Below are 17106 nucleotides of genomic sequence, written 5' to 3' on the forward strand. Positions count from 1 at the left end.
TTGTGATATGATAAAAAAATGGAATCCATACCATTTGTTTTGAAGAACAAATTGTAATGTTAGACACACTCATAAAAGCAGGCAGAGGAAGAAGCTCTATCAATGGAGTCCCTCCAATCTGCCATCTTCACAAGACTGCATTCCGAGTCTCGAATTTGCCCTCCTGCATTGCATTGGAATATTTAATTTCCTGCATGAAGTCTGTTCTGTGTTTAGAGCTTTATAAAGCTTAACAACAAATCACACACTGAGTTAACTTCACTTACTATTGGTAAAATGTGAGCTGTTACGCACAGTGAATTATACCCATTTGTATCGCTTAGTCCATGACCTCGTCCATGTTGCACAAAGTACCTGTATTGACTTTATTGCAGAACTGTTCTCTGCCTTAGGAACATTTTCATGCAGCCATATTGGTATCCAAGACATCAAAATAGTTTTCATGCTGCAAAAGTCAATAGCAAAATACATTAGAAAAGACTTTCATTACTGATGTATACCAAATAAACTACAATATAATAAACCATTCCAAATCTTATGCATCTTTAAAAAATGCAGGGACTGTTGGACTCTCTGTTCAATAAGCAAAATCAGGCAGACAATAAAACATTGTGTACTGCAATGTCCCTGGCCGATGAGCACCGGATATGCTTATATGATAGAAAATTGTCTGCCAAAATTACCTGATACACGGCTTGTCTCGAAAAAATACATTTTGACCTGTGAAGTTGACCTAAATGTACAGTACTGTTTTTGGGTTTTGTTTTGGTTTTTAATGAGATAGATATGCCATTGGTTTAACATTCTTTGGTTAATTCCAACAATTATGCTTTGGCAAGGTACATGGTTTTGAGACATCTAAATGTTTCGTTTCTTAATTTCCAAATAGAAAAATATATCATCGATCACATTATCGGGCAGAGCTGAAAGAAAGCATGGAAGCTAAATGAGTGTGTCTGCAGCTGCCACACAATTTAGAAACCGAACCTTTACATGTTCTGTGGAAAGACACAGTCTCCGCGACAGGCGAGCACTCTTCAGCCCTTCTATTCCTCATCTGCTGTTTGTTGGAAGTGACAGTTCTTGTAAGGCATTGTCCTGACAACCTTCTCAAAAACAGTGAGTCCAGGACATGGGAATTAATTTTTTTTCCTAATGTAACCTGAGGCCTGGTTGGTTGGGTCGTTGGAGCCTGACTAGAGTAATTTATACTTTAGTCCCAAAGCATATAGATCACAGATCATAGGCCTTCATGAGGAAATGGGAAAAATAAATTACAAAACCATATTTCTCAACAATGACTTAATCACTTGTTATAACACAAATATTCTCTGTCTCAGCCCAACTAACACATTCTAGAAACACATATTATAACATACTGACACAAGTAAGTTTAAAATATATTTTTGAATATTTTCAATTAGAGTAATAAACTCAGTAGCATTAACAATGTAATCTTTTTTAATTATATTTTATTAGGTTTTACAAACATACATAACAGGTGTTAGATATTGGGTCTTTGGGTGACAGTCAGTTTGCCCCCTGTTCAAGCAAGGACCCTCACTCTAGTCAGGGTAAAAGAGAATCACCCTCAGCTAACCCCTGCTTACCCCCTTGGTAGCTTGGCAGAGCAGTAGGCTTAACTTCTGAGTGCTAGGTGTAAAGTATTTGTACCAACACACACAGTAACTTAATGAAAACACTACAAAATGACACAACACCCGTTTAGAAAAATAGGAAATATTTATCTAAACAAAACAAGACCAAAACAACAAAAACCCGACATACACAAGTCAAGTTATGAATATTTAAAGATTAAACTCAAAAATAGCGCTTAGAAACACAAAATGCTTCGATGAGGTGTTAACACGGCGTCGTGGCGGAGTCTTTCCCAACAAGCCGACACCAGCGCCGCCAGACACGGAGTTGCATAGAACCCTAAGTACAGTACCTTTGGTGAAGAGTGAAAACAAGTCGATGCGCAAAGTCGGAGATCGCGGCGTCTGTGCGAAACGTTGAATCCGTGCACTTCGAGCGGCGTCGGTCACGACGTGGTGTGGCGACTTCCACGGTGTAGCGGACTCCAGCGGGGCTGCAGCGGCGTCGGGCCTGCGAATGCCATCGCGTTCCAGCGAAGATCACGGAGTTGGTTGCAGGCGGCGTCAGCGGATTCAGCAGTGGCGTCGGTCCGAAGTCGTCCGAAGTCTTTTTCCTTGGATTTCCACCAGCTTTCCTTTCAAGGGCCCAGGGACTGGATAGGGCACCACTTGTCAGAGCAGTAGTCTCTCCAGAGACTCTAGGTGCCGCCAGAGATAAATCTATGCTGTCCCTGAGACTTCAAACAACAGGAGGCAAGCTCTAAACCAAGCTCTTGGAGATTTCTTCACAAGATGGAAGGCACACAAAGTCCAGTCTTTGCCCTCTTACTCTGGCAGAAGCAGCAACTGCAGGATAGCTCCACAAAGCACAGTCACAGGCAGGGCAGCACTTCTCAGCTCTTCAGCTCTTCTCCAGGCAGAGGTTCCTTTTGATGTCCAGAAGTGATCTAAAATCTGTGGTTTTGGGTGCCCTTCTTATACCCAATTTCTCCTTTGAAGTAGGCCTACTTCAAAATAAAGGGGGTCATTCTGACCTCGGCGGTAAAAGCCGCTTACCGCCGGTCAGAAGGCCGCCACAATACCGCCGTGGCCGCGGTCAGCCGCCACGGACATTCTGACCCACAACTGCAAAACCTCCGAAAATCCGCCCTCCACTGCAGTCCGCCACATCAGCGGCCAGCGGTAAACTGGAGAAGACCAAACCTGCACCGCCACACCAACAGAAATACGCCCATCCCATTATGACCCGCAAATCGACGCGGCGGTCATTCAATCGCGGTATTCCATTGGCGGTAGACCCCGCCGCGGTCAAAATACACACACCTTTACAAACCCCTACCACATTGGACAATTTGAAAGGCACACACCTGAAACACATACACACACCACTCCCACACATCCAATACCATATAAAACACACACCCACATCACCCACAAACCCATACCAACAAAAACCAGAGACGAAGGAGAGAGAGAGAGAGAGAGAGACACATCAGAGAATAGATAGCCAGACACACAGAGGCACACCGCAACATCACACACACCACATAGAAGCACAAAGCACCACACACCAACACACACATCATCACATACACCACCCCACACCTCATACACACCACACCATGGCACCACAAAGGCACCCACGCTTTTCGGACCAAGAACTCCGGGTCATGGTGGAGGAGATCATAAGAGTGGAACCCCAGCTCTTCGGCTCACAGGTCCAGCACACCACCATAGCAAGGAAGGCGGAGCTCTGGCAGCGGATCGTGGACAGGGTCAACGCGATGGGACAGCATCCCAGAAATAGAGAGGACATCCGCAAACGATGGAACGACCTATGGGGGAAGGTGCGCTCGATGGTCTCGCGACACAACATCGCAGTGCAGAAGACTGGCGGGGGACCCCCACCCACTCCACCCGAATTCACAACATGGGAGCAAGAGATACTCAACATCCTGCATCCTGATGGCCTCGCTGGAGTACACGGAGGAATGGACTCTGGTAAGTACAAGGCCAACCACTTCACCCCCCCCAGCATGCTAACCCCCACCCTCACCCCCAACCCCCCAGCACACATCCTCCCTGAGAATGTCTCCCCAGCACAACCCACCCAACACCAACCCCTGCATGCCACCCCCAAACTATGGACACCCATCACCTAAGCATGACCACTGCACATTCCCATCACCCCCCCCACAAAACACCTTCACAACACCTCCCCCAAGGGAATGCCAGCACTGGGGGACAAGGGCACCTATAAAACGCAAGCTAATGCACACACAGAAACAATAACCATACCCTCTTATCCCATGCAGGACCCGAACGACAACACACCGGTCAGGAGGGACCAGAAATGTCCATCCCACCCCCGGAACAGGCCACTAGTGATGACAGCAGCTCTGTCGACCTGGAACCTGACGACCAGCCCGGACCATCGGGGACCTCTGGGCAGTCGGTTCCCCTCACCCAGACACAGGCCACTGCAGACCCAACCCCCTCTGGGAACAACCGCACAACTCCCACCCAGCGGGCCCATGCCTCTGTCTCTAGGACAGGTCAAGCAGCGGTGTGTCTACCACTACAGGGCCCCCAGGGTAACCCACCAACCCATCAACAACAGGGACCTGGGGGCAGTGGGAGTGGGCACACCGTCCAGGGGACAGAGGCCCAGGGAAACAGGGCAACTCGGAGGGCTGCTGTGCGACAGGGGGGGGAGGAGAGGCCCAGGGAACCCACTCTCCAAGAGGCCCTCACCACCATCATGGCTGCCTACCACCACTCACAAGAGACGATGGCGACGGTACTGGCCAGGTTCCAGGAGATCCAGGCACAGCAGGAGCAACGCTACATGGGGTTCAGCGACCAACTCAGCAACATCTCAACCGCTATGGGGAGCATAGTCCAGGCCCTGAACCGCATAGAGGACACGTTTCGGGACCATGTGGCATCACACAGGGCCCCTGTCACTAGCCAGGAACAGGAACAGCCTACCACCTCCACCGGCGCTAGTGGACAGGAGGCCCCACCACAACGACAGCCCACCAGAACCCCACCTCCTGCTGAAGAACAACCGCCCCGCAAAAGGAGCCTGAGATAAAAAAAAACGACAGAGTAGGATGTCAAGTCCCCCGCCAGCATCACATACCCCCTGAAGTCCTCCCACTGTCCCACATTGCCACCCTGTCAAACCTTGAACTGCCCCTGCTCCATCCTGCCACAGGCATATGGACAATGCACCTGTGAGACTGAGAACTGGACTACGCCATGGACATTACTCCACCCCCACCCATCACTGTTTCACTATCATGTACCAATATCTATGCACTAATAATAAATCACACATTGCACTGAAATCAATCAGGACTCAGCCTGTCTTATTTACAAATGTATGACACATTACATATCAATTACGTATTGTGAACATTGTGAATTACACATACCGAGGTAACTTAGCATTAGTCCATGGGCCAACCAAGCCGAGGACACGCAGTGGCTCATACAGCACAGAAAAGGGAAGGGAAAATCAAACATCATGTTCATAGGTCTGGGGGGAAACCGACAAAGTTGAGATGCAGGAGGCTTTCAGGAAATGTAAAATGGCATGGGTGATTATTACCTGTGTGCTACTGGAAATACTGTGCTATTACTCTGTCCCTGTTGTCTGTGTCGTCCTCTGAGTCTTCCTCATCTTCACTCTCCGCAGGCTCCACAGCTACTTCAACACCACCATCTGCACCATCCTCCTGCAGGAAAGGAACCTGACGTCGCAATGCCAGATTGTGAAGCATACAGCAGGCCACGATGATGCGTGACCGCCATTTTCTATCTGCTTAATCACTCGAGACCTGATCATCCACAGGAGAGGACCTATACTGCAAGTGCTGCTGTGACCTCGGTCTGGAAGATACAATGGCTGCTGCGACTGGGGAAAGGGCCCCTGCCTTCACGTCTGAAGAGTTGGAGAAGCTCGTGGATGGGGTCCTCCCCCAGTATGCGCTACTCTACGGTCCTCCAGACCAACAAGTGAGTACACCGGGTGCACATGGAATGGGCTATGCCTGTGTGGATTGGGGTGGATGTAAGTTGGTGGGGTGGGGGGCGAATGAGGAGTGCAACGCCCGACAGATGAGAGCATGTGCCATCTGGCAAAGTTGGTGGGGGGGGGCCAATCACATCTAACATGCAGGTCATTGATGATTTCCTCCTTTCCACCCTGTACATGTCAAATAGGTCAGCGCCCATCAGAAGATCGAGATTTGGCGTGCCATCGCCAAGGAAGTCCGGAACTTGGGGGTCCACAACAGACGGGGCACCCACTGCCGCAAGAGGTGGGAGGACATCCGCCGCGGAACAAGGAAGACCGCAGAAACACTGCTGGGGATGGCCTCCCAACCTAGGAGGGGTGCCAGTCGCACCATGACCCCCCTGATGTCCCGGATCCTGGCGGTGGCCTACCCAGAATTGGATGGGCGCTTTAAGACATCACAGCAGACACAAGGGGGTGAGTATCAGCACATTCTCCTATCTTTCTGCGCAGTGGAGGCGTCTGGGTGGGGGAGGAGGGCTGTGGGTGACATTAGGCCAGGGCGCTTTCTGTAGTGTAGTCCTCTCCCTTAGGCATGGCCCTGTGCCCCCGGCCCCCACCTCGGTAGGGTGACAAGTACAGCCATTGAAGGTCCAGCATCTCCCATGTGCGCGTTTGACGTCTCTTGGCCTGTTGTCCTAGTCAGTAGTACTGAGTAGTGTACCCCGAATGCACGGCTTAGTGCATTAGGCTCCTGTGTCTGTCCTCTCCGCCAACGGTGTTGACATTGCAAGCACTCAACCTGGTCTTCTTTTTTCTCCCCCCACCCTTTCTCTTCATCTTCTTGTGCATGTGTGCATTAGCATCATCAGGCGGAGGAGATTTGGCATCGGAGCACGAGGGAGCTGCAGGACACAAGGCCCCGGTGGGCCCAGGAACAGACACCGAGGGCACCAGTGATCCGGAGGGCGAGGGGAGCACCACGACGGGGACCGCTGGTGAGAGCAGCGAAAGCAACACGTCCTCGGATGGGAGCTCCCTAGCGGTGGCGGCAACATCCGTGCCCCCCGCCTCTACAGGTACAGCCGCCACCCAGCGCACCAGCCCCGCCCTCCCAGCAGCCCCTCAGTCTTCGCTCCGTGCCGGTTCGCCCAGGAAGGCGCGCGTCTCCTTCGCCCCAGGCACCTCAGCCCCTGCCCCTGTTGCCCCTGCTGCCCTCAGTGCGGAGCTCATTGACCTGGTAAGGACGCTCATTGTTGGGCAGACGACCCTTTTGAATGCCATCCAGGGTGTGCAAAGGGAGGTGCAACAGAGCAATGCGTACCTGGAGGGCATTCATTCGGGTCAGGCTGCCCATCAACGAGCGTTCACTGCTCTGGCCTCAGCACTGACGGCAGCCATTGTCCCTGTTTCCAGCCTCCCTCTTCTTACTGCCTCCAGCCTTTCTCTGTCTCCTGTTCCTCAGCCTATCCCATCCACACCATCAGACCAGCCTGCACACACCTCAACACCCAAGAGCAGCTCATCCAAACACAAGCACCACAGATCCCACAAACACTCACCCAAGCAACACCCAGATGCAGACATGCCAACAGCCACTGCCACCCCTGTGTCCCCCTCCTCCTCGTCTCCCTCCTCCCTCCCTGTGACATCTACACTCACACCTGCATGCACCCCAACATCAGCCAGTGCTTCCATCACCACCTCACCCTCCAGTACAGTCCACACTCGTGCAGTCACCACCCCCACTGCCATTTACACGTCCCCTGTGTCCTCTCCCCCTCTGTCTGTCACCCCCTCTTCCAAGACACACAAACGCAGGCAGCCACCCACCCAACAGCCATCCACCTCACGACAGCCTACAGCACCAGCACCTTCACCCAATGACAGCACACCTGACTCTCCTACAACCACCTCCTCTACCTCCACTTCCATCTCCACTTCTCCTACCCTTTACCTTGGCCCTAAAAAACTTTTCCTGGCTAACCTTGACCTCTTTCCCCCCGATGAGCTCCCCCATCCATCTTCAAAGAGTCCCAAGAGCACCGCAGCCACCACCAGCCCAGCTTCGGGTGTCACTGTTGTGCATGGGTTCTGGAGCCCACCCTTTGCCAGCAGTGACACATCGATCAGCAGCAAGGACACGTCCAGCCCCCCCCCCGGCAAGAGGACCCGCAAAAACAAGGGCCGCCGTGCGAGGACCGACAGGGCTGCCCCCAAGGAGCAATGTGCGGCCACTTCACCACCCACACCATCTAGGGGAGGCAAGGGCCCGAGAGCCCCATCAAAGGAGCGGAAGGGCAGCAGGAGCGCGGAGAAGGTGGACCCCACATGCCACATCCCAGCTGGGAAGGAGGACACTAAGGAGGCCAGGAGTCCGTCCCCGAAGGTCCAGAAACGTCACGGTCCGAGGGCGACTGAGCCGGGAGTCCAAGCCAGGTCTGGCTCCCTTGATCTGCTGGATGAGCACCGCTGAACAGGGCCCGCGGGGCAGAAGAGCACCGCTGAACATGGCCCGCCGTGGAGAAGAGCACCGCTGAACAGGGCCCGCGGTGCAGAAGAGCACCGCTGAACAGGGCCCGCCGTGGAGAAGAGCACCGCTGAACAGGGCCCCGCCGTGAAGATGGGCACCGCTGAACAGGGCCCGCGGTGCAGAAGAGCACCGCTGAACAGGGCCCCGCCGTGAAGATAGGCACCGCTGAACAGGGCCCGCGGTGCAGAAGAGCACCGCTGAACAGGGCCCGCCGTGGAGAAGAGCACCGCTGAACAGGGCCCCGCCGTGAAGATAGGCACCGCTGAACAGGGCCCGCGGTGCGGAAGAGCACCGCTGAACAGGGCCCCGCCGTGAAGATAGGCACCGCTGAACAGGGCCCGCGGTGCAGAAGAGCACCGCTGAACAGGGCCCCGCCGTGAAGATAGGCACCGCTGAACAGGGCCCGCGGTGCAGAAGAGCACCGCTGAACAGGGCCCGCCGTGGAGAAGAGCACCGCTGAACAGGGCCCCGCCGTGAAGATAGGCACCGCTGAACAGGGCCCGCGGTGCAGAAGAGCACCGCTGAACAGGGCCCCGCCGTGAAGATAGGCACCGCTGAACAGGGCCCGCAGTGCAGAAGAGCACCGCTGAACAGGGCCCGCTGTGGAGAAGAGCACCGCTGAACAGGGCCCCGCCGTAAAGATAGGCACCGCTGAACAGGGCCCGCGGTGCAGAAGAGCACCGCTGAACAGGGCCCCGCCGTGAAGATAGGCACCGCTGAACAGGGCCCGCGGTGCAGAAGAGCACCACTGAACAGGGCCCGCCGTGGAGAAGAGCACCGCTGAACAGGGCCCGCGGTGCAGAAGAGCACCGCTGAACAGGGCCCGACGTGGAGAAGAGCACTGCTGAACAGGGCCCCGCCGTGAAGATAGGCACAGCTGAACAGGGCCAGCGGTGCAGAAGCGCACCGCTGAACAGGGACCGCCATCTCAAGCACCGCTCCGCTGGGCCCTTCCTGTCAAGCACCGCTCCGCTGGGCCCTTCATCTCAAACACCGCTCCGCTGGGCCCTTCCTGTCAAGCACCGCTCCGCTGGGCCCTTCATCTCAAACACCGCTCCGCTGGGCCCTTCATCTCAAGCACCGCTCCGCTGGGCACCGCCGCCTCTGAACTGCTTCGCTGGGCCCTTCATCTCAAGCACCGCTCCGCTGGGCCCTTCCTGTCAAGCACCGCTCCGCTGGGCCCTTCATCTCAAGCACCGCTCCGCTGGGCCCATCATCTCAAGCACCGCTCCGCTGGGCCCTTCATCTCAAGCACCGCTCCGCTGGGCACCGCTGTCTCTCCACCTCTCCGCTGGGCCCTTCTTCTCAAGCACCGCTCCGCTGGGCCCTTCTTCTCAAGCACCGCTCCGCTGGGCACCGCTGTCTCTCCACCTCTCCGCTGGGCCCTTCTTCTCAAGCACCGCTCCGCTGGGCCCTTCATCTCAAGCACCGCTCCGCTGGGCACCGCCGTCTCAATCACTGTTTATGGTTCACTGTGCCCACCATGCCTCCTCCTTGACCAGTGGAGACTGTCATCCACCTGATGGACTGTGGCTTTGCACTCCCCAGGATGGTACAGTGGGCAGCCCACCCACTGTAGAGACATTGAGAGACTGTGGCTTTGCACTCCCCAGGATGGTACAGTGGGCAGCCCACCCACTTTAGAGACATTGAGAGACTGTGGCTTTGCACTCCCCAGGATGGTACGGTGGGCAGCCCACCCACTGTAGAGACATTGAGAGACTGTGGCTTTGCACTCCCCAGGATGGTACGGTGGGCAGCCCACCCACTGTAGAGACATTGAGAGACTGTGGCTTTGCACTCCCCAGGATGGTACAGTGGGCATGGTGGCTCCTCGTGGATCTGGCGTCGTGGACTCATGTGGCTGTGGTGCCCCCCCCTTCCCTTCCCCCTGAGGTGCCTGTAGTTTTTACATCTGATGCCCCTGCAGTGTTCTCTCCAAAGGACTCAGGTCTCCTGTGTGGGCTTTGCCCTTGTTTCTCAAAACTTTGGCCCACGGACATGATGAATTCGTAGGATGTGCAGGACTTGTTACTTCAGTTAGACACTGATGTGTATGTCATTAGTTTTGTTGTGAATATCTTTCATGGTTGTACGATAATTTTCAGGAGCTTTTTGGTACATAAATATTTATTCCAAATTTGATTATGTCCTAGCATTTTTCAGGGGTGTTTGGGTGGTGTCACTGTGACTTGTTGCTCTGCATTGGTGTGTACATAGTTGGGGGGGGGGGCGCATATGTGTGTGCCCGTAACCTTTCGTCCTCCCCCCTCCTGTGTGTCGTAGGTGCAGTACTCACCGTTGTCGTCTGCGCCGGACTTCGTACTCGTGGTAGATGAGAAGGTAGACGAGAGCAGGTAGGATGTTTAATTCGGGTTCCATGCTGTCCTCCTTCCTCCTGGAGTGCGTAGTGGTGAGCGTTTTCCCGTCCGTAGTCTGTTTCCGCCGTGTTTTTATCGGCGGTGCTCCCGCCCCGGAAAAGGTGGCGGATTGGTGAGTTGTGATAGTGTGGGCGGTACATTGGCTGCCGCCTGGCTGTTGGCGGTGACCGCCGCGCTGTTTGTTTGTACCGCCGTGGCAGGCGGAGTGTTAAAGTGGCTGTCTGTGTTGGCGGTTCCCGCCAGGGTCAGAATCCCATATTTTTTACCGCCAGCCTGTTGGCGGGTTGGCCGCCGCTTTAACACCGACCGCCAGGGTTAGAATCACCCCCAAAGTCTCTTTTGAAAGTGAAATCCTGCCTTGCCCAGCCCAGGCCCCAGACACTCACCAGGGGGTCGGAGACTGCATTGTGTGAGGACAGGCACATCCCTTTCAGGTGTAAGTGACCAATCCTCCCCTCCCCCTAGCACAGTTGGCTCATCAGGAAATGCAGACTACACCCCTTCTCCTTTTGTGTCACTGTCTAGTGTGAGGTGCAACCAGCCCAACTGTCAAACTGACCCAGACAGGGAATCCACAAACAGGCAGAGTCACAGAAATGGTATAAGCAACAAAATGTTTACTTGCTAAAAAATTGCATTTTTAAACGCACAATCTTAAAATCAACTTTACTAAAAGATGTATTTTTAAATTGTGAGCTCAGAGACCCCAAACTCCACATGTCCATCCGCTTCCAAAGGGAATCTACACTTTAATCAGATTTAAAGGTAACCCCATGTTAACCTATGAGAGGGACAGGCCTTGCAACAGTGAAAAACTAATTTATCAATATTTCACTGTCAGGACATAAAACACATTACTATATGTCCTACCTTAAACATACACTGCACCCTGCTCTTGGGGCTACCTATGGCCTACCTTAGGGGTGTATTACATGTAAGAAAAGGGAAGGCTTAGGCCTGGCAAGTGGGTACACTTGCCAAGTCGAATTTACAGTTAAAAGCTGCACACACAGACACTGCTGCAATGGCAGGTATGAGGCATGATTACAGAGCTACTTATGTGGGTGGCACAACCAGTGCTGCAGGCCCACTAGTAGCATTTGATTTGTAGGCTCTGGCACCTATAGTGCACTTTACTAGGGATTTACTAGTAAATCAAATATGCCAATCATGGATAAACCAATTACATACAATTTACACAGAGAGCGTATGCACTTTAGCACTGGTTAGCAGTGGTAAAGTGCTCAGAGTTCAAAAGCCAACAGCAACAGGTCAGAAAAAATAGGAGGCAAGAGACAAAAAGATTGGGGATGACCCTGCATAAGCAAAAAATTCCAACAACAGGTACATAACCATGCCATTATGTATCAGTAATAGTAGCATGTATCATGACACTGCATCATACTATATACAATATAACAACCAATCGTGCTTTTAGGGTGGGGGCCTAACAATGCTTGTGAAGAAGACTTAAGGCCCGTCAGACCTAGTATACAGATACGCAGTCAACGGTCCCCAGATATCCTTCGTTCAGCTCTTTAGTTTAATGTTCAAGTTGGTCTCTGCAGTATGTTATGTTTTGTAGCTAGTGGCCCATCTTAGGTGATGACTGCTTACCCCAGTGGATCGCCAATCTTCTTTTCGTTAGCAGCAAGGCCATCACCACCAGCTTGCAATTCACTGGTTGGAGACAGTTGATGAGACCGAGTAGGCACACTTGAGGGGCATGTGTTACCTGTTCCATATCCGTGTGAGATACTGCCTGTGCCACACATTCCCAAAATTGATGAATGGGAGCTCACGTCCAAGCTAGGTGCAGGAAATCCGCATCAGGGGCTCCACAGAGTGTGCATCTAGCATCTGCTCTGAGGCCAAACTTAAACAGTTTAGCAGGGGTGTAGTACATTTAATGCAGATATTTGAAATTAATGATCCTTAAGTTACAGTTAGATGTGAGCAAGTCTGTCAACCTGCAAAAGTATTCCCAGTCTTTCTGGCTCAGAGGGTCTGCAAGAAGGAAGTTCAATTTTTCAAACTTGGCTGACGAGGTAGCGTGTCTATCCCTATGTGAAGCAGTGTACAGTTTGGTAATGAGACCTCGGCACGTGTCACTGTTCAGCAAGGTCTGAAGAGCGCCTAATGCCTGCGGTTCAGAAGGGAATTGTGGGTATAATGTCCTTACCACCATACGGAGATGGTGATATGTGAAGATCAGTAATGGAGTCGGTTGTTGCATCTGTGAGATTTTATCTAGTGCTATAAATGTCCCCTCTGAGTAGAGATCACCCAATGTTTTTAACCCTGCAGCACCTAGCAAAGACGTTGCCCTCTGCGCCTGTGTGACCGAGAGACTCGGGTGGTGCAACAGGGGCCGTTTTGGTGCATATAACGGTGTTTTGGTTGCATGAGTGCTGAGCACATGCCAGACGTGTATGGTGCAATACACTGTATTTATTCAGCACCATCATGTGTGTGTGTGAATTAATGCAGCCTTCAAGTGGATGGGGTGGACAACATCATTTTCCATTGTTACGTGCGGTGTACATTTTGGGGTGCGAAACCAGTAGTGTGCGAATTGGGCTTGTGGACAGAGATAGTACAGGTGTAAGTCTGATGCACTGAATCCCCCTTGGTCAAAGGGGAGTGTGAGCGTCGACCAGCTGATTCTGGGCTGTTTTCCCGCCCAAGCTAATGATACCATGCAGGATTTGAGGGTGTTAAAGGAGGCCTGGGTCAGGGTGATGGGTATGTTGGTTAACATGCACAGGAACTGTGGTAGCACCGGCATATTCATGGCCACCACCAACAATGTAATCTTAAATACAAAAGCATTTGCAAGTAATTAACTTATTTTAAAGCCATAATGTATTGGGTGCTACGTATATGATTATTAAAATTATTACTATATCATTATTAAAATCATTAAAACCATGGGTGTAACAACACAGCTCTATTAAACTCTGCTTTGCATTGCATTTACCAATAACACCATTACCAACTTTTGTGAAGTTATTTGTGTGGAGAAATATCTCCACCAGTCGAGAGTTCAGTCCCATTTCAAGCAGGACAGCAAAAAGTCTAGATTTGGTCACTGCATCAAAAGCAGCACTTGACGCATAAAATGGCAAGATATAAATGGTGCATCTTCACTAAGACATATTTCATCATTACTATTTTAATCAAATGTTATATTCTATGGTCTCATTCCTAAATATGGCTTTGGCAGGGATAAGAAGGCATTATCTTAACCCACAGTTGCATACCGACTAAGAATAATTTATAAAAAATCTTTCCCATTGTCTCAAAGGTAAACTTGAGTGGCTATTGGTAGGCATGCCCTAACTGTCATTCTTACGAATTGATAGTATCTCTGCAGAATCCCACCAATTTGGATAACATAAACAAAGTTCACGAGATGGGCCACATACTGTTTTGTTTGAATAGAAAAGCTGGAACCTGATAGTTCTTGGCGCCTTACACTGCATCAGCATGGGTATATCAAATAGCTGTCTCCCTGTTAAAAGTGGGCTAGCTACTTTGTTGCACGTTAACTATATTGCAGCTGCAAAAATATGCTGATCTGAGTTGGGTTGTGCTATCCGACATTCAGCAGTCCCTCATTAAACTATAATACTTAAAGTGGCCTCTCTAAATCCCCCGAAGTGTAGTACGTTTCAAATGGAAGGATTTCCTATTGGCTCCTCAGGCAACTAATCTCCAGGGCAGGTAAGTGTCTTTCAGGTTGTTGCATCCTGCATGAAATCCTATTTGTCTCAGAAAACGACTTCACCTTTTTTTAATTTAAGCTGCACAGGCCTGTCCTATTAACTTGCTGTCTTCTGTGTCAGATTATTTAACGAGGGTGAAATCAACCCTTTTTGTGTAATGATACTCAGTGATAGCTGAGAGATATGAAGATTATAATCTTACCAGCTTTAATTTTCTTTTCACTTATACTAGTTTCACCAAAAACTGCCCCAATTTTTCAACAATTTCAGTACATTTTAGGTGATCTGGAGGGCTGAAGATTGTATCTCTTTGAGAAAATGTCAGGGGCAGTATACTCTCGTTCATGGAGAGCAGAATGAAATAATTCAAATAGAGACAGCCTAATTTCACAGGTTTGAGTTAGCCTCCAGGATTTGGAGGGGGGGCGTTACTAAAAAGCCATGAACATATTTCGAAATTCAGAAAATTTGAATATAATGCCTATTAAACTTTTCTCACTCACACAGATTGTGCAGACAGGCATATCGAAACACAGACATGGACAACTGTGAGGTATTATAATGGCATTGTTGGAAATTTACCCTTTCTGCAGAGTCATCCCAGTTTTTCACCTTCTGGAGCTGTACCCATGTTTGGTGGCATTAGGACTCCTTGCACTTTACCCTGCTGACCTGTAGTAAAGTGTGTGCTCCTTCCTTTAAACATGACAAAACTGGCCTCAACCTGATGGCCCATTTAATTTACTTATGAGTTCCTAGTATATGGTACTACCTGTTCCAAGGGCCTGTAAATTAAATGCTAGTTGTGGACTGAAACATTCATTGTATCACCCACTAACGTAACTCCCTAAAACCTTATTGTAGGGCTAACTGGTGTTTCAACCTGGAAAAATAAAGATTTTGCCAGGTCTAAACCTTTCTTTTTAATACTTATAAGTCACTTCAATGGTAGGTTGGAACGGCTTGTCAGGCTGGGTGCATGTTATTTACAAAGAAGAACTTGTGTACTTAGTTGGTGTTAGAGTGTACTCCCCCTGTACACAAACTGCAAAACTTGACACTTAGAAACTTTTTCTGAACTTTCCCCAAAAGAACCATAGGTCATGCAGGGACGCTGCTGAAACCATAGCCGCTGATGATAAGTCACAGGTCAGATTCTTCTAGCTAAACATCCAGTGCAGAGTTCTTTGCATTGACAACAACCATCTGCAGTCTCCTTGCAAATGTGAATGGACTTCACTGACACCAACACGGAATCTGCATCTGACTGTCAACAAGACCTTCCCAGGAACAGACCAATACTTTACTTGTATGGAGCTCTTCACGTCAACAATTAACATCCTGTGTTTTCTGTAACCATGAAGCTCCAATCACGGACCAGTTTTCTGTATCAACAACTGTTAGAAATGGGGTTTCTGGTTGGCTAGGGTATGCACCTCAGCCAGGCAGAACTTACCCACTCTAGTCAGGGCAAGGGAGTTACTGTAGGAGGCTGGCCTGGTTTGTAGTGGTACCAAAGGGTACTTACACTCTGCACCAGGTCCAGTTATCCCTTATTAGTGTAGAAGAGGTGTCTCGCAGCTCAGGCTGATAGAAAAGGGTAGCTTAGCAGAGCAGTTTAGGCTGAACTAGGAGACGTGTGAAGCTCCTACTATACCACTGGTGTCATATGCACAATATCATAAGAAAACACAATACACAGATATACTAAAAATAAAGGTACTTTATTTTTATGACAATATGCCAAAAGTATCTCAGTGAGTACCCTCAGTATGAGGATAGCAAATATACACAAGATATATGTACACAATACCAAAAATATGCAGTAATAGCAATAGAAAGCAATGCAAGCAATGTACAGTCACAATAGATTGCAATGAGAGCACATAGGTATAGGGGCAACACAAACCATATACTCCAAAAGTGGAATGCGAATCACAAATGGACCCCAAACCTATGTGAGCTTGTAGAGAGTCGCTGGGACTGTAAGAAAACAGTGAGGTTTAGAAAAATAGCCCACCCCAAGACCCTGAAAAGTGGGTGCAAAGTGCACCTAAGTTCCCCAGAGAGCACAGAAGTCGTGATAGGGGAATTCTGCAAGGAAGACCAACACCAGCAATGCAACAACAATGGATTTCCAGACGAGAGAACCTGTGGAACAAGGGGACCAAGTCCAAGAGTCACACTCAAGTCGTGAGTGGGCAGATGCCCAAGAAATGCCAGCTGAGGGTGCAAAGAAGCTGCCACTGGATGGTAGAAGCTGTGGATTCTGCAAGAACGAAGAGGACTAGGAACTTCCCCTTTGGAGGATGGATGTCCCACGTCGTGAAGAAGCTTGCAGAGGTGTTTCCGTGCAGAAAGACCGCAAACAAGCCTTGCTAGCTGCAAGGGTTGCGGTTAAGGTTTTTGGATGCTGCTATGGCCCAGGAGGGACCAGGATGTCGCCAATTGCGTGAGGAGACAGAGAGGGCGCCCAGCAAGACAAGGAGCCCACTCAGAAGCAAGCAGCTCCCGCAGAAGTGCTGGAACAGGCACTACAAAGAAGAGTGAACCGGAGCTCACCCGAAGTCACAAAAGAAGGTCCCACGACGCCGGAGGACAACTCAGGAGGTCGTGCACTGCAGGTTAGAGTGTCAGGGACCCAGGCTTGGCTGTGCACAAATGAAATCCTGGAAGAGTGCACAGGAGCCGGAGCAGCTGCAAATCACGCAGTACCCAGCAATGCAGTCTAGCGTGGGGAGGCAAGGACTTACCTCCACCAAACTTGGACTGAAGAGTCACTGGACTGTGGGAGTCACTTGGACAGAGTTGCTGAGTTCCAGGGACCACGCTTGTCGTGCTG

The 17106-nt window shown here is 50.6% G+C and overlaps 1 protein-coding gene across 1 annotated transcript in view; it reads right to left on the minus strand.

The window, feature by feature from the left end:
- Positions 1-17106, minus strand: part of IL23R (interleukin 23 receptor) — a 469105-nt gene that overhangs the window by 12121 nt on the left and 439878 nt on the right. The window contains exon 16 of the mRNA XM_069232471.1: positions 355-445. Within this exon, the coding sequence (XP_069088572.1) occupies positions 355-445 (91 nt within the window). The remainder of the gene's footprint in view (positions 1-354; positions 446-17106) is intronic.

The sequence above is a fragment of the Pleurodeles waltl genome, chromosome 4_2 (genome assembly GCF_031143425.1).
Source record: "Pleurodeles waltl isolate 20211129_DDA chromosome 4_2, aPleWal1.hap1.20221129, whole genome shotgun sequence".
In the NCBI taxonomy this organism is placed as follows: domain Eukaryota; kingdom Metazoa; phylum Chordata; class Amphibia; order Caudata; family Salamandridae; genus Pleurodeles; species Pleurodeles waltl.